This window comes from Drosophila ananassae, assembly GCF_017639315.1.
Source record: "Drosophila ananassae strain 14024-0371.13 chromosome 4 unlocalized genomic scaffold, ASM1763931v2 tig00000071, whole genome shotgun sequence".
Taxonomy (NCBI): domain Eukaryota; kingdom Metazoa; phylum Arthropoda; class Insecta; order Diptera; family Drosophilidae; genus Drosophila; species Drosophila ananassae.
Window position 1 is genome coordinate 588,000 of NW_025319041.1, and position 24,179 is coordinate 612,178.

The 24,179-nt window shown below is 35.1% G+C and overlaps 1 protein-coding gene across 6 annotated transcripts in view; it reads right to left on the reverse strand.

The window, feature by feature from the left end:
- Positions 1-24,179, reverse strand: part of LOC6503319 (paired box protein Pax-8) — a 61,424-nt gene that overhangs the window by 16,747 nt on the left and 20,498 nt on the right. For 2 of the 6 annotated variants that reach the window (XM_032456084.2, XM_032456085.2), the window contains 5 exons: positions 19,078-19,532; positions 15,362-15,447; positions 13,702-13,936; positions 13,492-13,590; positions 3,019-3,540 (listed from right to left, as the gene is read on the reverse strand). In XM_032456084.2, the coding sequence (XP_032311975.2) occupies positions 3,019-3,540; positions 13,492-13,590; positions 13,702-13,936; positions 15,362-15,447; positions 19,078-19,532 (1,397 nt within the window). The remainder of the gene's footprint in view (positions 1-3,018; positions 3,541-13,491; positions 13,591-13,701; positions 13,937-15,361; positions 15,448-19,077; positions 19,533-24,179) is intronic. The other 4 variants (XM_044717806.1, XM_032456086.2, XM_044717805.1 and 1 more) reach the window with 2 other exon arrangements.

Below are 24,179 nucleotides of genomic sequence, written 5' to 3' on the forward strand. Positions count from 1 at the left end.
ATTGAACTACATAGGTGTTGCAAATGTGGAGTGATAAGTTTTTCAAAAAGCTTTGGAATTGCTGACAATTTAGAGATGCCTCTATAATTAGCAGCGTCGGATTTTTTCCCTTTTTTATGCAGCGGAATAATGAAGGATTCCTTCCACATAAGGCGAAAGATCGAAGTTTCCAGCGATAGATTAAAGAGTTTAACAAGCGGTTTGCACAGTGCCTCGGCGCAGTACTTCAGAACACAGCCTGGTACTCCATCAGGGCCTGGCGAATACACGGTCTTAACCTTAAGAAGATCCGATAACACACCACTTTGATCGAAAGATGGGCAAAATATAAGGTTCAAAAATAAAATCCAAATAAAAAAGGGCTTAAAAAGTAAAACGTAAACATTGACTCAACTTGGACTCGAACCCAGGCCCTCCGTGTTAGGAACCACGACGCTCTCCACTCGGCTAACATCGAACTTTGTTGCTTGATGGCAACTTTTGATGTAATTCTGCTTTGTGTTTCAGTGTCTCATGTCTTAATGAGAAGAATGCAAAATTTTATGAGTAGAAAGCTTTTTATGCATATGCCCCCACTGAGCATATAATGCATATAAATAAAACTCTGCTTTAATTAAATTACAGCCACCACCATTTTGGGCCAAATCATGGATTAAAAGCTAAAAAAAAAAACCAGGCATACCAACTCCGCCAATACTTTTCTAATATTTATTATTTTATATCGCACACCCAAAATAAATTGTTACATTCAACAATTGGTTTAAATAGAAAAATTGGAAAAACGTAATTTCCAGTTTTTTAATTTTTTATCTTTGCGCATTTATTTTAGATATAATACATGTTTATTATATGATTGATCGGATATGCCATAAATTTTTTTTTTTTTTATAAGTTAGAAGGATAGAATTAGTACAGATTGCATTTTGGGCAATCTTATCCAATTTGCAAAATTTTATTAGGATAATTGGCTTAACTTTGTTGTTGTTGAAGCTATAATGATGGGACTATCTATGGTTTCCGTTTTGGGCAATCTAATCCTATGTTTCATAAGAATCGGCCAACTATATCCTATACTTGCCATATAACTGAACGATCGGAAATGGCACAACCTTTCTATTTTTAAAGATGCCTGGGGCTGTTTCCAATATTTTTATTAGAAATTTTTTTGATGGTGAAATTCTCATAAAAATCGGACAACTATATAGGATCCGATATATATAATAATAATATAAGCTTCTGCTTAACTGCAAGGGTATATCAACTTCGGCTCCGCTTGAAGTTAGCTTTCCTTTCTTGTTTTTTTTTTAATAATTTATTATATAGTGGAATAAGGATAGGCCTCTCATCTGTTAATTTGTTAAAACAATTTAGTTTCCCACAACTACGAAACAATTTTGGATTTTAAATACATTTTTGGGCAAATTTTTAATTAAAATTTTTTCACTAACCAAATTCCAAAACCTTTGTAAATTAAAAATACGTATAACTTCAGAGCCACTGAAGCTATCGAAAAATTCTTTACGTCTTTGGAAAGGTTTTTAATTATTCCACCTTCTTGAATGTAAAAATCTATAGAGTTAAAAAAAAAAAAGTTTTGATGTTTATCCTTACAATTAAAGTATTGCTATATGTGTGAATCGCCTGTCCAGAGGTTACTTCCATATATATGTATTTATTCTATATATTATGCGTTCTGTTTTAATTAATTGAAGATCAATATATACAAAAAAAACAAATGATATCATTTAAAAAACCTCTTGACGAGGTAAAGTACCGGTGACGAACCTGCATGCGAAACCCAAAATACCTGATATCAATTTTAGTGACGAAAATATGCTATATAGGTGTACAAAATTGCATATAAAAAATATTCTTGTTCGGCACGTGCAAGAAAAACAAAAAAAAAATCATTCACGTGCCGATCTAGAATATTTTTATATGCAATTTTGTACACCTATATAGCATATTTTCGTCACTAAAATTGATATCAGATATTTGGGGTTTCGCATGCAGGTTCGTCACCGGTACTTTACCTCGTCAAGAGGTTTTTTATATGATCTTATATTATTAGATATATAGCGGATCGTATATAGTCGGCCGATCCTTATGAAAATTGGCAGATCAGATTTTTTTTCCCAAAATAGAATCGGTACCAAATCCCATCTTTCTAACTTAAAAAACACCAAAGTTATGCCAATTTCGATCGTTCTATGACAGCTATAGGATATAGTCGGCCGATCCTTATAAAATTTTGTACATAAGATATTTTGGAGATATAACATGTGTGGAAAGTCCCAACCCTCTAACTTAAAAAACACCAAAGTTATGGCATTTCCGAACAATCAGTTATATGGCAGCTATAGGATATAGTCGGCCGATCCCGGCCGTTCCGACTTATATACTGCCTGCAAAGGAAAGAAGGATGTGTGAAAAGTTTCAATTCGATAGCTTTAAAACTGAGAGACTAGTTTGCGTAGAAACAGACAGGCGGACAGACGGACAGACGGACATGCTCATATCGACTCAGGAGGTGATCCTGATCAAGAATATATATACTTTATAGGGTCGGAGATGTCTCCTTCACTGCGTTGCACACTTTTGACCAAAATTATAATACCCTCTGCAAGGGTATAAAAAATAGAGCTCGACAACTGAAAAAAAAACAAGAAAGGAAAGCTAACATCGGGCGGAGCGGAAGTTTATATACCCTTGTAGTTAGGTACCTGTATATTTGGCCGATTTAATGAGAATTTCACCATCGTATCAATTGTCTAATTAAAATTCTGGAAGCATTTCTAAAAATAATAAACTTAAAAAAAAGTTATAATAAACTCAACGGAATAAGCTTCAAAGCCGATAGAAAATGGATAGAGATAAAATATAAATAGGAGAATTGCTGTATTAAAAAGAATAAAAATTAAAAAAAATTTTCCATCACCGGTGATGTATGAGTGCAAAGAAACAATTTATAATATTTTCCGTGGATACGTGAGACTTAAACGAAAGTAGCCAACTTGCCTGGGGTATAATGATTAAAACTGGGTAACATTGTTGTTGCTGATGAATAATTTCCTACATTACTGTTTAGGCCCGTTTCAATTTCTAAGGGGTTATCAGGTGCGTTGATACATAAAGATGACGTTCCTCCATTTGGTTGAAGAAGGATTAGAGAAGGGGCATGCGTTGTCGAATTTTCAATTTGACTGCTTCCCCTTAAAAGTCCTGCTGTTGTTTGTTGAATATGTGGGCTTATGAGGTTACTCTCCTGCATATCAGTGTTTATACTGAGCTTTTCAGATTTTGTCGTCTTATTTTGGACATTATATTCTCCACTTGATACTTCTTCATTTGATTCTTTTGTAAGACCTTCGCGATTACCATTTCTTTCAGAGTGGGTATACATAATTCTAGAAGAATTTATGCGGCCCAGCTTGTCTGAGTTGGAAGATTCCGTTAAAACAATGCTTCCTTGTGCAACTGTTGCTGTTGATTCTTTTTCTAGTAAAGACAGTTGAGTGTAGTTTGCGTCGAAGGCTATAGCTGGTGTATATATTAAAAAAATTATACTATTTTTTTGTCACTTTTTAATAAAAATAATAGCCTCATTATTTACAAATTGGGATTATTTATTTGAGTAAAATAATATAAAGCTGGGGAAAAATATTTCGTTTCAAAGAATATATTCTCCGCTTCCACCCACGTCAGACAACAACAAACAACTTTTGTTGTTATAAGGAAGATAGAGTAGAATTCCTCCAAAAATATATAACAGTAAAAGATGAAATATGTAGATCAAAGGTGACTCTTATGCCATAAAGAATATACACTATTCATCAGCATCAATATTCTTAATAACATTATTTATGAACGCGTATATCTCGAAGACTAAAAATGATGGAATTCTAAGATTTTCTATAATACCCATCTTTCCGAGGTAAGCTGTCGAACGGAATGCATGTGCAGAACAATGAGTGTGAAGGAACAAACCACGCCAAAATGGCAGGCAACCCTTTTAAAACGGAAGATGCCAACTCAGTTTCAAAAAATGGCCATACCTGTTAAAAGATCACACTACCCAATTCAAGAAGTTCCAAAAGCATCCAACCGTTTTTCATTGTTAGCAAATGATGAAGAACATCTAACAGATACTGAACTGGCCTTAGCTAAACTAGCTGATGAAACAGATCAAGAGATGACAGATGCATCCAAAATGCATAAACCTCCTCCAATTTTCATCGAAAACGTGTCAGACGTACTTCTCATGGAAAAGGAAATAGAAAGTGTCATTGGTCCAGACAGCTTTACGATTAAAATTGGCAGAAACAACAAGATAAAGGTCAATCCTGGCAACCCGGACGCTTATCGTAGCCTTGTGCGTTTGCTAAAGGAGAAAAATGCAACGCACATTTTTCTTATCAGCTTAAAGAAGACAAAGCATATTGCGTGATAGTACGACACTTGGCTAACTCTACACCCATCCAGACAATCAAAGAGAGCTTCAAACAGTGCGGACACGAAGTCCTAATCTTGTATAACCCACGTCCTCGAAAAGTGCGTTCCCAAAAGAATGAGGGAACAGTCGAAGAAGCTATCCCCAACCACTTCTTTTTCATTGATCTAGCCCGCAGGGATTACAACAAAGAGGCGTTGAAAAGTCAGCAGACGATCAACTCGCCTGCATTAATTGTGGAAAAAATTATGCAGCTTGATCTAGAGAGTGCCAAGTTTATAAAGCGATTTCGGAAAAAGGGAAGCCGAAAATCAATATTCCAGCTAATTTTCGACGCTCGAATGATTATAGAGAGAATCAATTTGTTCCCGCGTCTGTTGTACGTGGAAATCTTTCCTATGCAGGAAATCTTTCCTATGCTTTCCATATGCGCAAAGCTTCACTCCAAGTGCCATTGATTTATTTCCTTTTAATGGTATCCGTTCCAATGAGCTGAGTATCAAAATAGAATATGAATTCTCCTCGGACCATCTTCCTCTAATAGTCAAATATAACTCTACGGCGAAGACGAGAACCCCCACAAGACGGTTACTCCCACCTGGAACTAATTTAGAAGTTAGAGGAAGTGGAGGAAACATTGGATCTCAACCTAGAAATTCAATCGCACACGCCATCTTCCTAAATAATATCCACTCTGCTGCCCTTGTTGCCACTCCAAGAAACTCTACTCAAAACCGACTACCGGAATCCAATCTCCCACCTACGATTGTGACTTTGCTAATACTCAAGAGAAGGCTACGAAGACAATTTTGTCGAACTAGGGAGCCCGTCGTCAACAGAACATATCAGAGGATTTCCAATCGGTTGGCAAAACTACTTAATCTGAACAAGCAAAAACAGACCGATCTCTTACTGGAAGACATGTCAACGGATGCTTCATCAAACCACTCTCTATGGAAGATAGCGAGTAAATTTAAAAAACAGGTGTCCCCAAAATTTCCTATCAGGAGAGATGATGGTTCTTGGGATAGATCGCCAAGTGAGCGCGCGGAAGCGTTTGCAGACAACCTTCAAAATCAATTCCAGGAGTTTGAGTTTTCTCCAGCCGCCACTAGAAATGACATACAGGAAGGAATAGATCAGTCCGGACAAATGTGCCGTCCAATACGAGCCATCACTGTAGAGGAAGTGTCGACCCACATTAAGTCGCTAAAACCAAAGGAAGCGCCAGGGGATGACGGAATAGATAACTATACATTGAAGGCGCTACCCTTCAAAGCTGTCTTATTTTTGGCACTTATTTTTAATGCCGTGTTGAGGCTTGAATACTTTCCGAAACAATGGAAAAAAGCAAGAATCTGTATGATCCTTAAAACTGGTAAAAGTCCAAATAACTCAGACTCATATAGACCTATCAGCCTATTACCTTCAGTAGCAAAATTATTCGGACGGGGTCTTGCTTCTCGGATACGGAACATCAGGAAAATCCAGAACAGCATACCTCCCTTTTAGTTTGGATTTCGCAAATCTCACGGAACGCCTGAACAACTGAAAGGAGTGGTAAACTTTATTCTGGAAGGATTCGAAGCCAAGGAATATGTAGTGGCTGCATACCTTGATATAAAGCAAGCCTTTGACAGAGTGTGGCACTCTGGGTTGCTTTACAAATTAAAGACGCTTCTTCCACCCCAACTGTGGCTTTTAGTACGAAGCTTTTTGGAACAAAGATCGTTCACTGTAGTTTTGGATGGCGCTGAGTCCAACACCAAAAAAGTTCCACAGGGTAGCGCTTTGTCCCCACTTCTCTATACACTGTTCACATATGACATGCCTGCAAGTCGGAACTGCCAGAATTTAATAACAGCAACCTTTGCTGACGACACTGCCATCCTAGCGAGGAACAGATGCATTTTCTCGGCCACGAATGCTCTACAAGAGTACCTTGAAATATTTGAACAGTGGGCCAAAAAGTGGAACATTGGAATAAATCCCAACAAATGCGCCAATGTGACCTATGCCCTGCGTCCACAATCCTGTCCTGGAGTGTTCCTCGTGGGGCAACAAGAGCCCCACGTAGCAGGTTACAAGTACCTTGGGGTTTATCTAGACAAGCGGAGGAACACTCCAGGACAGGATTGTGGACGCAGGGCATAGGTCACATTGACGCATTTGTTGGGATTTATTCCAATGTTTAAAGTCGAAACAAACTATCCCTTAGAAATAAGATATTAATATTGTAGCAAAATCAAACATGGATAAAATTCGAAATATGCACTGCGTATGACCAGAGCCCCTTGGTACATGCGCACCTCGAACTTAGAGAAGGACCTGATGGTACCAAAGTAGGCGACGTACTAAACGAGCAGGCTAAAACGTAAAAAGAAAAGCTTCAAAATCACTCAAACGTTCTAGTCAGGCATCTCCTAAGAGAGCGCAGAATTGCAGGTGTCAGGGTACGGAGAAGGCTAAAACGAGTACACCCTAAAGATCTCCCAAGCCGACATATGTAATAGAAACTAATTTTAGCAAGCCTTATATATAAGTAATGTGTATATAGTTGTAGGAAAATCAATATCTGATTAATTTAAGTTGTTTTATAATAACAGAATAATTAATACAAATAAAAATATGTAAATGTAGAAAAAAAAATAAATAAAAATCTATATTACCCACGTAATACGTATATGCATGTTTTAATATTCGACATTCAATTCAACCAAATCCGGCAATCGGGTTAATCGGATATAAGAAAGAATGTTAGAACTATATTCAGATGCGCTTTTGGACAAACTTATCAGATCTAAAAAATCGGACTACAGTTGTCCGATTTTATAGGTGCCATATAACTGAAGGATCGGCTATGGCACATGGTATGCTTTATGAAAAAGGTTGGGAATTTTTTGTATAAGTGATTTAATAGCGAAATAATTTACAAATCGTATACGTTTTCCCAAGTTAGAATCCATAGCAAGTCTCATCCTTTTAACTTGAAAAACAAGGAAGTTATAGCCTTTCCGATCAATCAGTTATATGGCAGCTATAGGATATAGTCGACCGATCCCGGCCGTTCCGACTTATATACTGCCTGCAAAGGAAAGAAGCGTGTGTGCAAAATTTCAACTCGATAGCTTTACTCGATAACTGAGGGACTAGTTTGCGTAGAAACGGACAGACGGACAGACGGTCAGACGGACAGACGGACATGCTTGTATCGACTCAGGAGGTGATCCTGATCAAGAATATATATAGACCATTAGACCATATAGACCACATTTGACCAAAATTATAATGCCCTCTGCAAGGGTATAATCATGCGAAATATGTATGTAATACCTATTGTACATTGATCCAGAACACCATAAAGTTTCAACTGCATAATTACGTGGTTTGGAAAAAAGGGATCGTAGATTTTTTCGTTAAATTTTAAAGTTTTAAGTGGTGGGTAATGATGGGTATAGATTTTTTTGTAAAATTTGTAAGTTTTAAGATGTGGGCCATGATGGGCATAGATTTTTTTGTTAAATTTTTAAGTTTTACGGGATGGGCAATGATGAAAATCAATTTTTTTTTTAAATTTATATGTTGAAGGCTATGGGCCATGATGGTCATCTTTTGGATTTTACATTTTTTTATTTTTAAGACTTGGAGAATCAAGTATCTCGAAAAGTAAATGTTATTTTAAAATTTAAAAAGATTGTCATTGTTTATCACACTAATGGACAACGAATTCAGTAGTTTTTTTTTTGAAAATGTTCTTTACCTGCCCAAAAAATTACCAAAACTAAAAACTTAAATATTTTAAGAACAAAAATTTTTTTTCAAAATTCTTAAAGATGACCATTTGTGGTCAGTTTCGTTTATTTCGATATTGAAAAAAAAATTCAAAAAGTCGATTTTGAAATTTTTGAAAAATTTTTAACTATGTTCAACTTTAAATAATTTCAAAACGGTAGGTGGTCATTTGAAAATATTGATGGTCATTCTTTATCACACTATTAAAAAACGATTTCAGTAGTTTTTTTTTTTTGAAATTTTGTTTACCTGTGAAAAAAATGAGCTAAACTGAACACTTAAATATTTCAAAAACTAAAAGTTTTTTCAAAATTCTAAAAGATGACCATTGGTGGTCATTTTGGTTTATTTCGATTTGAAAAAAAAAGAATTCGAAAAGTCTAATTTTAAAATTTTCGAAAATTTTCATTTTTGAATATTTTTCAAATGGGAGATGGTCATTTCAAAATATTGATGGTGATGGTCAGCACCCTTTTTTTTCTAAAGATATCATTTCACCCAACCCAACTTCTCGTATCACGATTCTTCAAAGAAATTGAACCCCCAAGCATCTTAAAAATAGCAAGGTTGTGTCATTTCCGATCGTTCAGTATCATGGCAGCTATATGATATAGTCTGCCGATCTTTATTAAATTTGGCAGATCGGATTTTAGGTTGCCCAAAATGGAATTCGTAGGTCCATCCACATAGCTAACAAAACAGCAAAGTTCCGATCATTCAGTTATATTACAGCTATAGGATATAGTCGGCCGATCCTTATGATATTTTTGGAGTATATGTATATATTCATGATCATCATTAACAGCCGAGCCGATGTACCCATGTCCGTCTGTCTGTATAAACACATAGATCTCAGGGACTAAAAGTCGGAATGGTTTACGTGAGCACCGGTCACTTTGGCTTAATATCACGTCCCCCTTGGGCTTGGGATGTGAAATTATGCGTCACTCAGCGCCCCCTTTGAAACTATGTTCCGCCGGATCTCAGGGACTATATGAGATAGTGCTGATAGTTTTTTATATAGACTCGTATAGATTTTTCAAAATGAGATTGTTCATGACACACACTAAGAGGGAATTTAAAGAGTTGATTAGTGGTTTTTTGCAAAATCAATGACCAACTCTGTTAATTTTATTCACAGTTCAGTAGTATTCAGCTGCTAAATAAGTTTCCAAAGCTTAGTAAATGCTGTGCTTGTAGCGAATAATCTTCAGCCTGCACAGCCGATAATTATTCAGCTGGAGTATCTTAGTATCTCAGTATTTTCCGAATATCTCTGTATAAATGGGAAAATTTCCGATATGTCCTCCGTTAAATTCCAAATCACTTTAAGAGATACCACCGGACCCATTAATAAAAAGCACCTTAAAAGTCACCCAACAGGGTAATAAAACTCCCACATGTTAGAGTCACTGACCATCCTTTCACTGCATCTTCCCCAGCCGCAAACAACTAATTTCTTCACTAACTCTTTTATTAGAATACTGAGGTCTTCGTATCAAACTTCCAAAACTGTATTTTAATACTTTTTCCTTTTATCCCACTTTATAGAACTTTTTCAAGTAAGTAAACCAATTTTAGACGGGATCAACCTATGCAATGGGGAGGAGAAGTTCTAATTTCTGTAGACTCCAAATTCGCTTCTGAATTCGCTAAAATCACCCAGAATCCTTTTTATGTCTAATATTAATAATATACCGTCTTTCTCTACCGTCTACTTAACACGCACCATGACTTTTCCGCGCGCTTGTTAGACATGTCATTTGGTCAAATTAACCACGTTAGCAATTCGTTTGAGCGACTGCTGAGGTTGTGTTTCTTATCAGAATGAAATAACAAAACTGAAGACCTGAATCTAATTGGACTTAACTTAAAACTCATAAAGTTCATTTCTTCTGTAAGCTAGACTTTATGAAACTACACAATACACAAGACTTTATGAAACTACACAAAAAATACACAATAGATTTTGAATTTTTTGGTCCGATCTACTGGCAGATAAAATTCCTAATGGTGCAGATATAAATATTACCTTAGATAAATTTCATTACTCATAACGCAGAATGTTATAGGCAATGACCAATTTGGTCGACAGTTTTGTCAAACGTATTCCTTACTATTACGGCTTAGCCATAATCTTATAATATCCAATCAGCCGACCTTATATTTTGGCATTTTTGATAAAAGTGGTTTATTACCGGATTTTCTTAAGGTTATGCCCGTGTATTCGCCAGGTCCCGTTGAGTACCAGGTTGTGATCTGAAGATCTTCGCAGAGGCACTGTACAAAGCTCCCTTTAAACCCTTTAATCTACCTCTGGAAACTTCGATCTCTTTCCTTATGTGGAAGGAATCTAACATTATTCCTCATTAAAAAAAGGAAAAAGTGCATCCGATGCTGCCCTTAGTCCGCTAGGTGGCGACACGCATGCCCTGATTGTAGCAGCCGCGCAAAGACACTATATATACCCGAAGAATTAAAAATTTTCTGTTTCCATCGATCTGAATGAGTGATGTAATACCAAATAAAAGGTATTGTTTTCATTAGATCAATTTTATCCAAACATTAGTCAAAAGTAGTTTGGCTTGGGAGAAATTTGTGTAAATATTAAACACTTTTGATTAACCAAATTTAAGATAGTGGGAACAGACAAAATATTATTCTTAACACACATTCTTCTTTCAACTACGCTTCGATTGGTATTTCCTATCCCGATCCACAAAACGATTTTTAAAGAATTTCCCAAAGGAAAAAAGTCTGTCTAGATTTTCCACTGAGAAAGTCCCATTTTAAACCCTTGCAGAGGGTTTCAACTTTGCACACATGCTTCCTTTGTTTATATAAGTCGGATATATATATAAGTCGGCGGTATATAAGTCGGAACGACTATATCCTATAGCTTCCATGTAATTGATTGATCAAAAATGCCATAACTTTGTTGGTTTTTAAGTTAGGGAGTTGGGACTATCCTTACATGTTATATTTAGCCAAAATGTATCTTATGTACAATAAGGATCGGCCGACTATATTTTATAGCTGTCATAGAACTATTGAAATTGGCATAACTTTGGTGTTTTAGGAGAAGTTAGATAAATGGGACTTGATACAGATTCCATTTTGGGAAAACTTATCTGATCTTTTCTGACTGGCAACTATAAGAGCCATATAACTGAACGATCGGAAATGATGAAATTCTTATAAGGATCGGCCAAATATATAAGATCCGATATATATATAATAATATAAGCTGCTACCTAACTACAAGGGTATATCAACTTCGGCTCCACCTGAAATTTCATGTATTGTTTTATTTCAAAATTTTGAAATCACTGTGGACGGAAGTCCACGAGGTGACGACCTGCACGCCTAGGCGTGCGCGAGGAAACTCTATATATAGCCGAAGAATTAAAAATTTTCTGTAGGCAACCGATCTAAATAAATGATATACCAATCGAAAGGTATTGTTTCAATTAGATAGTTTTTGTCGATACATATTCAAAAAGTTATTTGGTTTGGGAGAAATTAGGGTAAAAGTAAAAAAATTTTTAATCACTAAAGTGGGGCTGGTGGACACATTTTAGTCCCCATACAGAATATTTTTATATATTTGCATTCTAGAGCTAAATACGCGTCGATTGGTACATCAATCCGACATTTCATTCAGAAGTTATTCGAAAAATTCGATTTTTTCTTCTTCTTCAAAATGAAGCCAGTTGTCGGTTTGTCGGTTTGTCTGTTTGAACTATTTTTTTCTTAAAAATCCTGAAAAAAATTGGTAAATGTTTCTTACTATCATATGAGCAACTATTGTTCTACAACTTTTTGAAATACCTTAAGCTTACGTAAAAAAATTAAAAAAACTTTGTTAATGAAATAATTCATAACTTTATAATTAAGAAAGATATTAAAAAGAGCTTTACACCGATGAAATGGTTTTTTAAATATCAATTTCACTTTCTTTGAGACCAAACGTCTATATAGTACACAAAATACACTGAAAATAAACTTTTTTTTTAAGAAAAAGGATTATTTTTCAAAATTTGGTCGACTGATCCTTTTTATATTGCACGTGAAGATAGCTTTTGAGATGACGCAACTTTTGATATATCGCTTATATCTGGCAAAATCCGTTAACTCAAGATATAGTCCTTTAAGTGCAGCTACCCATTTTGTACAGCCTCCTGTGAAGCTTGCATTTACTTATACATGTGTGTGTATTTGATTGGCAACTTTGATTTTTGGGGTCTGCATATATTTGGTCAATACCCTAAAAAATATGGAGTATATCTTTTCAGATTTAAGTTTATTTATTTTAAAAAAAAATCCAAATAAAAAAGGGCCTAAAAAGTAAAACGTAAACATTGACTCAACTTGGACTCGAACCCAGGCCCTCCGTGTTAGGAACCACGACGCTCCCCACTCGGCTAACCTCGAACTTTGCCGCTTAGTGAACAATTTTGATGTAATTCTGCTTTGTATTTCAGTGTCTCATGTCTTAATGAGAAGACTCACAAATGCACAATTTTACGAGTAAAAAGGTTTATATGCATATGCCCCCACTGAACATATAATGCATATAAATAAAACACTGCTTTACTTAAATTACAGCCACCAACGTTTTTGGGCCAAGTCATGAATTAAAAGCTAAAAAAAAACAGGCAAAACAATATAAAAAATATTCTTGTTCGGCACGTGCAAGAAAAACAAAAAAAAAATCAGTCACGTGCCGAACAAGAATATTTTTTATATGCAATTTTGTACACCTATATAGCATATTATCGTCACTAAAATTGATATCAGATATTTTGGGTTTCGCATACAGGTTCGTCACAGGTACTTTACCTCGTCAAGAGGTTTTTTTATATGATACAATATAAAGCAATGACACAAAGTCACAAACAGAGAAGTAGACAAACAGATAAAATACACCCAGATCGACAAACTAGATACATTTTTTTAACCAAGGAAATTTCGTAAAAATCGATTTTCTTTCAAAACTTTTGAACGATCTTACGCATCTGATGAATAGAGCGACCCCACTATTTTGAATTTAGTAAATCACTCAATCAATTTAGTAAATTTTTTAAATTCGCCCAAATTTCTTACAAAAATTTGACTTTGGAAAAATTTTTAGATAAAAACGATCTAATTTAAACGAATAATTCTTTGGCATTGTACGTACTGCGTCTGCTCGCGCACGCTAAGCCCACAATGATAAATTAATATATCTAAATAAATCTTTCCCTTACCTGTGTAAAAAGGTGTGATTGCTTGTTCTTGAACTGTGTTTGCGCTATGTTTCATATCATGCAAACTTATAGGCACTAAAGGTGTCAGTGAATTGTTTCCTACATCGGTGAAAATAAAAAAAATAAATAAAAAACAAAAATAAAAAACATAAAAAAATATAATATATAAAAAAAAAGAATAATAAATGTAAAGAACAAGTACTGACTTACCTAGTGATTGACCGATGGCTTGAGTATAGAGTGAACCTTGCGCTTGCGAAACATTATCGTACAAAATTGATGTATCATTACCAGATAGCGCAGTGGTAGATCCTGCCAATGTGCTGGCTGAGTATCCGTTCGATGTTTCGTAGTATGACACTGCGCTATTTGTAGTTCCTGCTAAATTTCCCAATTCCGCAAGAAACTTGTGTTCGTCCTTAATACACCATTTACCTGACCATATCTTGAAAAAAAGTTCATAAAATATATACGTTACACAGTGCAACAAAAAAAAAAAAACAAAAGTGAATGAACTTTTAAAGTGACATAGTAGGAATTGTTTATCTGGTCGAGTATAACACCAAACCGTGTATGAAATATTTTTATGACACACTAAAAATCTTGATTTATTGTTACCGTCAATTCAAAAAGTCAATTCAACCTAGCGAGCGCTCCTGAGTAACAGCACTTTTTTTCAGCGCAATTTTTAAGCACATTAAAGTTCCGAAAACCGGTATTTTAAAAATAAATCAAGATTTTTAGGGTATTAAAAATATTTCATACACTATTTTGTGTTATACTCGACCAGATAATCAATTCCTACTATGTCACTTTAAAAGTTCAGAATCACTCTTGGACTTTGTTATTCATTACACTTTTTTAAGCTAATATCTAGAGATGTTAGTTACTATTTGAAAATATTATATGCTCTTTTAGAAACATTTTAATTGCTTTCTTATTATAAAATATTATATTAAGGACTAAAGCATTGAAATAGCAAAGGGATTTTTTTTGTTACAGGCTACATCCTATGTTTGATGAGAAAAGATTTACAAAGGAAATTTAAGGAGAGTCGATTTCAACGGTACTTGTTTCAAGGCAATTTAACTTAATTTATTAAAAACAAGAAAGGAAAGCTAACTTCGGGCGGAGCCGAATTATATCTTATAATGTTATATTATATTATATGTCCGTCTGTCGGTTTCTACGCAAACTAGTCTCTCAGTTTTAAAGCTATCGAGGTAAAACTTTACACACATCCTTCTTTTGTTTGCAGGCAGTACATAAGTCGGAACGGCCGGGATCCTATAGCTACCATATAACTGATTGATCGGAAATGCCATAACTTTTGTGTTTTTTAAGTTAGATGAATGGGTTTCTGCGGATGTTTCTGCGGATTTATTTTTCAACCTTATCCGATTTTCCAAATTTCATAAGGATCAGCCGACTAAATTCTATAGCTCCCATATGATCGGAAATATACGATCTGGTAAAAATATAATCATATAAGCTGCTACCTAACGGCAAGGGTATACAATTTCCACTCCACCCGATGTTAGCTTTCCTTTCTTGTTTAAGCTAGAAAACTTTATACAGATTCCATGTTGGACAAACTTATCTGTTGTACTACATTTCATAAGGATCGGTCGACTAAATTCTGTAGCTGGAAATGATACAACGTTGGTATTTTTGAAGATGATTGGGACTTCTTCCAATATTTTTTTTAGGAAAATAATTTATGGCATACACTACATATATAGTAAAACATACGGACGTTTCCTATGAGTATCGACGTATATGAGTCTGAATCGACTGAAATGACTTCTATAAAATCTACCAAAGAATCCTTTTTGTTTTAAGTGTTATATTTTAGGGCGGTTGTACTTACATTAGTATAAACTTGGTCGCTGTTGTATTCTGTTCGTTGTCGTTTTAGTTCATCATCTGAGTAAACATTGGTGTTCCGATTCTCATCTAAAAAATAATAAAGGGTAAATCATTAAACTTTATTAAAATATGTCATATTTTTCATTGAATTTCGGTTGAAGCAGTGGGTTGGTCACGTGTCTCTTGAGTGCATTTAGAAATAATGGATTTTATACCAAACTGTGTTGAATAAATTCCAACTTGCATAAAATAAGTCAAACAACCCTTAGTTAAATCGACTTTATATTCTTGTTTATCGCAGAGTAAAAGAGTATTTTTTATTCGTGTGTATTTATTTGAAAAGAAGTGTGTAAAATGAGTCATCTCCGACCACATAATGTATAAATATATACTTTGATCAACATCAAAAGCCAAGATATGTTAGTCCGTCCGGCTATCCATCTCAAATTAATCCATCTATCAATTTCAACGCACTTTAATTTCATTTCACATTCACTCAAAAGAATTCTTTTTTTACGTTTATTTATTTAAAACGTTTTTATAAGTGTGCGACGCAGCGAAGGAGAAAGACCCTATAAAGTATATATATTCTTGATAATCATCATATTCTGATGATATAAACATGATTATCTGTCTGTTCGCCAGTCTGTTTCTGTGCATACTCATTATACCCTTGGAGAGGGTATTATAATTTTGGTCAAAAGTGTGCAACATCTCCGACCCAATAAAGTATATATATTCTTGATCAGGATCACCGCCTGAGTCGATATAAACATGTCGACTAAGGCGAATATATCCTAAGCAGCTGTATATTAATATATTATAGGAATAGCTACCAACTGATTGATCGGAAATGCCATAATTTATGTATTTTTTACGTTAAAAGACAACAACTTTCCAGACCCTCATTCCTAATAGAGAGAAATGAGGGAACCAAATCTTAGGCACAGAAAGCGCATTAAGCTTCTACAATGATGGCTTCAAAGTAAATAATACAGTAGGAGGAGTTATACATTTAGAACAACTGAGCATCAAATCCTCTTCCAGACTACCCAATCACTGTGAAGTATTTTAAACCGAGGTCATAGCCATAAGGGAAACGCTAAAATACCTAAACATACACCAGCAGCTATAAAATCGATGAGCTCGGTCACCAGCAACTCAAAAATAGTCTCATACTGCAGATCATCCCTCCACGAAATGGCCGACCAGTATGACATAAGCCTCATCTGGGTCCCAGATCACGGGGACATCACAGGCAACTGCATAGCAGACGAATTGGCTCGCTTAGGCACCACCATACAGCTCCAGAGTAAACGGGTATCAAACAAACTTCATCTCAGGGAGGCCAATAAAAGAGAAAACCAGCTCTGCTGTGACACAGTCCCCAACTGCCGGTTGACCCGGCAACTATGGCTAAGAAATGAACATCCCAATTACTTAGGATGGACAGTACCCTCATTAGCACGGATTTAAGAGTCATCACGGGAACTGGCTTGTGGGAACACATGCTAGGCGAATGAACTCACCCCACACCCACGTCCCCTGTAGGGAAGAAGAAGAGGAAGAAACTGTATAGCATCTTCTATGCCACTGCCCAGCCCTGCAGTCAATCAGATTTCAACACCTAGGTGATAGGTTTCGCAGTAACATCAACGACGATGTCAGAAACAAATAGGAGGAAACCACCAGCCGTCTTACCTAACCTAGACTAAGTTAGAATGACAGAACTTGGTACAGATTCCATTTTAGGCAAAGTAACCCGATCTGTTAAATTTCATAAGGATCGATCGGAAAGGGCACAAACTTGATATTTTTAAAGATGCTTGGGGCTGTTTACAAAATTTTTATACGAATATTGATTTTATGGTGAAACCCTCATAAAGATCGGCCAAATATATACGATCCCATATAAATTATAAATAATAATATAAGCTGCTATTTAACTGCAAGCTTAACTGCAAGAAGTTAGCTTTCCTTTCTTGTTTTCTCTAAATTTTAAAGCTGTGGACTCTTAACTTTGCACTCAACCTTCTTTCGCTTGCACGCAGTATAAAATTCGGAGCTATACTGATTGATGGGAAATGTCATACTTTTTGTGGTTTGAAAGATAGTGCTTTCCATGTCTCTTATTTTTGGTCAACTGATTCAATCTAAAAACGTTCATAAGGGTTGGTCATCTATATCCTATAGCTGTCATATAATAAGGAAAGAAAGCAAACTTCGGACGGAGCCGAAGTTGATATAGCCTTGCAATTAGTAGCCGCTTATATTATTATATAAATATCGACTAGTGTATAGTTGGCCGATCCTTATTATATTAATCTCTATAAAGTACATATGTTCTTGATCAGGACGTTGATAAAGCAAGAAAGCATGTCTGTATGTCTGTTTCTGTGCATTTTACTCTGAGACTATAAAAGCTACATAGTTGAGATTTTGCATGGAGCCCTTAATTTCTTGCAGGCAGAATTTTTTAGATCGAACAACTATATGATATTATATATAGTTGCGTTATAGAGCACTGATACAAAAAGTCCTTGGTAAATTCACAAGGAACTACAACGTCTCTAAAAATTTTTTCTATTTGGCTTAAATTTTTTTTCAAGATAGAATTTATCCATTGATACACTTTGGCTACAATGTTTTTTCAATAACGGACGACCAATCGGATATGGCTATATCGACTTGACTGTTGATGCTGGACCAGAATATAAAAAATTTGGGGTCGGGGATGATTTTATGAATATAATATACCCTTGTACTTTCTATATTTTATAAAAGGTTGCTCAGCGGCGCATCTAGCAACCACCAAAAGATTTTATCATGTAGCCAAGAATGCGGTACAAAATATAATACTTATTATATGGCAACCAACCAACTTCATTCAAATTATAGGGCGTAATCAGTAAAATCTGGTTTTTATGGGCTCTGTAATATCATCACGGTGAATATAAATAAATATTTAATTCAATTTATTTGCGCACAATCCGACCGGCACAATAATTTCCTGAAACTCGACCAATTTAAAATTGTATCCAGTAAAAAAAACTCTAGGTTAGAATTCCTTTCCTTAAATAAAGAGAAAATTCACAAAAACAAGAAAGGAAATTAATTTGAAACATACAGACAGACGGACGGACGGACATAAGCACGAACATGCTTATGTCCGTCCGTCCTGTTTCTACGCAAACTAGTCTGTTAATTTTAAAGCTATCGACTTGAAACTTTGCACACATCCTTCATTTGTTTGCAGGCAGTATTAAGTCGGAACAGCCGGGATCGACCGACCATATCCTATACCTGCCATATAACTGAACGAACGGAAACGGCACAACCTTGCAATTTTTAAAGATGCTTCGGGTTTTTTCAAAATTTTTTTTTGGAAATTTGATTCGATGGGGAAATTCTTATAAGGCTAGGACAAATATATTCGATCCGATGTATATATAATATAATAATATAAGCTGTTACCTAACTGCAAGGGTATATCAACTTCGGCTCCGACCAAAGTGAGCTTTTCTTTCTTGTTTGATATAATCTAATTTTGTATTTTATAAATGCGATGTAAAAAAATTATTTTAACAATATTTTGTTTATTTTATAACTATCCCTTATTGGGTAAAAATAATGTTTCTAAAATAGTAAAATAAATTTCTATTTTAAAAAATCGATAATATAACAAAAAGAATATTTGAAAGTGTATAAGAAACTTACCATGGACTTCTATTCTTTTGCGCTTACAATTAGGATCTGTTCCATTGTTGTTGGCACTGTTCATATTGTTGGTGTTATGGGAAAGATGATCCTGTTGTAATCCTAAAATACCATTTATGCTATATCCGGCCGTGCGTTGTTCAGGCGCTGAATGATTAAGAATGGCATTGCCATTATTGTTGAGTTGTCTTGTTGGAGCTTGTGTCAAATCAGTAGTAGAATTTGTCGGTACCGGGCCGAGAGGAATTGTAGTTGTCGCTGAGTTTGTATTTGCCGAATTAGTACTTCCATTACTAGTACTAGTACCACATGGAGCCTGAGGGTCTCCATTTGTACCTGTGCTGCCGTCGAGACTTTCCGTGGTTACAGGTCCTCCACTAAGGCTTTGCGACACATGATGCGTTTGATGATGATGGACGTGCTTTGCTTTCTCAGCAGCCTTATTTCGTACAATACTAAAACAAAACATCAATTTAACATACACACATGTAATTTTTTAAGTTAGTGTTTTATGCAGACTTTTTGATAAAAAAAATTATTATAAAGTTTATAAGGGATTGATTTCTTGATTTGAAAATCAAGTCCTACATAAACACAGCAGAATTTTATGCCGGTGCGGGCTTACTCACTATATCACCCAGTACTCATCTCATGTTCCCTCCGTTTCTTAATATAAAGTCACTCAAATATTACCTATTTCGTTAAACAGACCATTAAAAATGTTTGATTTATTGTAATAACGTTATTTCATTCTGCTTTTAAAAATCTAGTGATTAAGCTTGGCATTAAAAGTAGTTAATAAGCTATTTAAAGTAAAGGACGGTTATAGTCAGTCATATAAAACACATCTTGACGATAAAAAATACTGGTGACGTATCCACATGATACGCCAAAAATATGTGATAACAATTTTGATGACGAAACAATTCTATATAGATGTACAAAATTACACATGAACAAGAAAGGAAAGCTATCTTTGGCGAAGCCAAAGTTGATATCAACCCTTGAAGTTAAGAAGCAGCTTATATTATTATATATTGTTTTTTTTTGTGCGCGGTTCCCACTGCATACGTACAGCCCACCTCCCGTCCAACCGACCGAGGGACGCTGCCACGTAACGTACGGCTCGAATCGCAGGAATAGATCCGAGATAGTTTAAGCGAGGAGTAGGAGAAAGATATCACGAGGAAGAGTGTTGCACAGATAAGGCGTTTAATATAAGCGATTTGTTAGTAGAGCAAAGTGATCGTATATTGGATCGTATATATAATAATTGGTCAATCCTTATGAGAATTTCATCTAATAAAAGTTTCTAATAAAAATAATAGAAGCAGCCCGAAGCAACTTTAAAAGAGCAAGGTTGTGCCTTATCTTTCAGTTGCATGACAGTTATAGGATATAGTCGACCGATCCTTATGAAATTTGGAAGATCGGATTATTTTGCGCAAGATGGTATCCGTAGAAAGTCCCTCTGCATGGGTATAAAAATCAAACACTTGCGAGGTAAGAATACTTTTATAGCCTTGCAGAGGGTATTATAAATTTTTTTCCAAAAGAGTGCAACGCAGTGAAGGAAACGTCTCGGACCCATTAAAGAATATAAATTTTTGATCAGAATGAGCTCATAAGTCAAATTTTTTGCAAATGAATACGTTTTTTAAAAAAATTGTGTAAAAAATCAGGCCTGATCAGTGTTCGCATATGAGTTTTCAAACGTAAGGAGAGGAGAGGAAGTTATAAAATTGCACCGGATGCTGATTAACCTGAGTCCGGCAGCGACGAATATACTTCCTATAACATTCTGCGTTATGCACGGTGAAATTAGATCATTTATTAGTGATGTCTATTACACAGTGTTACAAAAAAAACAAAAGTGAATGAACTTTTGAAGTGACATAGTAGGAATTGTTCATTGGGTCGAGTATATCACAAAACCATGTTTGAAATATTTGTAACACCCTCAAAATCTTGATTTATGGACGCGTTTTTTTCAACCGATTTCAAAATTTTTGGTGTTTTTCCATAGTTAAATGTTGTAGCTTTTGAAAAAAAAATATATCTTTGATTTTGTTAAACAAAAAGGACAAAATTTTTACACCTGAAACTGAAGTTTTCGACTTTTATTCGTGTCTTTCGGATTTTTAAGCCAGTTTTTCAGTACAATTTACAAAAATTGTGTCATTTTTGCCACATATCAATGTTGTCTCATTAATTCTGAATAAACGAGACAAATTTCATCAAAAAATAATGAAAATTGGTGAAGTTATAACGCTTTTCCCAAAAACAGTCAATTCAACCTTGCGTGCGCTCCGGAGTACCTGTGTGTATAAGAAAGGAATATGCTCTTCTTCTTATAGTTCTCCCATAGTTTTATTGACTTTTTTTGGGAAAAGCGTTATAACTTCAACAATTTTTATTATTTTTTAATGAAATTTGTCTCGTTTTATTCAGTATAACTGAGACAATATTAATATGTGGCATAAATGACAGAATTTTTGTCAGAAGAAAGCAATATACTCTTATTCTTATACACATTGTTACTCCGGAGCGCTCGCTAGGTTGAATTGACTTTTTTTGGGAAAAGCGTTATAACTTCACCAATTTTCATTATTTTTTGATGAAATTTGTCTCGTTTATTCAGAATCAATGAGACAACATTGATATGTGACAAGAATTTTTGTAAATTGTACCGAAAAACTGGTGTCAAAATCCGAAAAACACGAGTAAAAGTCGAAAACTTCAGTTTCAGGTGTAAAAATTTTGTCCTTTTTGTTTAACAAAATCAAAGGTATATTTTTTTTTCAACAGCTACAACATTTAACTATTGAAAAACACCAAAAATTTTGAAATCGGTTGAAAAAAACGCGTCCAGGAATTTTTAAGCGCAAAGAAGTCCCGAAAAACGGGTATTTAACCATAAATCAAGATTTTGAGGGTGTTACAAATATTTCAAACATGGTTTTGTGATATACTCGATCCAATAAACAATTGATACTATGTCACTTCCAAAGTTGAAAATCACTGTTACACTGTGTTATTGATATTCTTAAATCTAAAGGCAATGTATTGTTCCTATATATATTATAGTCTTCTAGATTATAGCATAACATACATACCGATAGGCGGACTGCCAGAAGGAAAGAGGGCCAAACGGTACTAACCGGATACCGGCTATAATACATTTTGTTGTAATTGGAAAGAATGTTTGATTTTTTTTTTAAATAAATTCAAAAAAAATTAATAGAAATTTTTATTTTAACCGCACCCAACACGTGTAGCCATACAGAATCAATTCGATTCGAATTGGCACACAATTTTAACTTTTGTTCTGAACCACCGTCATAGGCTGGCATGTGACTAACCGATGATAGCGTAGAGTCTGACCAAGCAGGGGTAATTCATAGCATAATCACCAACATTTCATAACGCGACATTGTATGATGCGATGGCACTTGAGCGATGATTAGGGTGGTGATTCAATCGAATAAAAATTGTGCGTACAACGGTGGAAAGAATTCCCATCTAAGAGACACATTCCCATGGGATAGACACTTAATAAAGTGACTTTCATAGCACTCAACCAATTTATTTTTCCAGCCCTTATAGATACTTCAATATAAACTTTTATACACACCATGTAGTGGCTTAGGAATGATAACATATGTCTCAATTGTGTGCACTGCCCAAATATCAAATTGCCCATTCTGGCTAAAAAATCTGGGTCCTCTGCTTGTGCTATGATTTTAGAAGCACTGACTCCTGCCTTTTCAACCCCTAACAATGAAAACCGTCACTTCTACTTATACGCATTAGTAGGATACATCTAGTTCGACGGTGCATTATGCCACCACGTGGTGTTATTTTATTTATTCCTAAGTAAATCAGTGTGGACACGAATCTACATAGTGTGCGCGAGGATGCTACTATTACTGTGGACGGCCGTCCACGAAGTGACGAGAAGACTCTTTATATAGCCGAAGATTTAAAAATTTTCTGTAGGCATCCGATCTGAATGAATTATACACCTATCGAAAGGTATTGTTTTAATTAGATAATTTTTGTCAAAACATTTTCCAAAAGTAGTTTGGTTTGGGAGAAATTAGGGTGAAAGTACAAAAATTTTGCTTATGAGATGACGCAACTTTTGATATATCGCTTATATCTGGCAAAATTTATTAACTCAAGATATAGTCCTATAAGTGGAGCTACCAATTTTTTGCAGCAACCTGTGAAGCTTAAGCTTCACACCAATTGGTGTTACGTACACATACATACATATGTACATACATGGATGCATACCCTGCAGTACCAGAAAATTACTAAGGAAAATATTCCTCAGACACACTGAGAAAAAAGTGAGAGGCAACGTCTTTAAAAACATAAGAAAATGCAAAAGCAGTCGATGAGAGAAAAAAATTCTCTCAGCAAAATAAGTGGGCGGAGAAGGAGAGAATTCACATATTCTTGTGATTCTAAATTTTTTTTTGCGTGTAACTTTAACCCAATGGTTCAATGATTAGATTAGACCGTGGGTTCGATTCCCACCAGAAAAAAAAATATTATGATTTTTCTTTATGTTTACTTTTATTTTTATACCCTTGCAGAGGGTATTATAATTTTGGTTAAAAGTGTGCAACGCAGTGATGGAGATATCTCTGACCCTATAAAGTTTATATATTCTTGATCACGATCACCTCCTGCGTCGATATGAGCATGTCCGTCTTTCTGTCGGTTTCTACGCAAACTAGTCTCTCAGTTTTAAAGCTATCGAGTTGAAACTTTGCACACATTCTTCTTTTTCTTGCAGGTAGTATATAAGTTGGAACGGCCAGGATCGGTCGACTATATCATATAGCTGCCATGTAACTGATTGATCGGAAATGCCAAAACTTTGGTGTTTTAAATGTAAGAGGCTTTCAACACATGTTAATTTTGATCTAAATATCTTATGTACAAAATTGCATAAGAATCGGCCGACTATACCCTAAAGCTGTCATATTACGATCGGAATTGGCATTACTTTAGTGTTTTTTAAGCTAGAATGATGGGACTTTCTACGGATTCCATTTTGGGCAATATAATCCGATCCACACATATCTGAA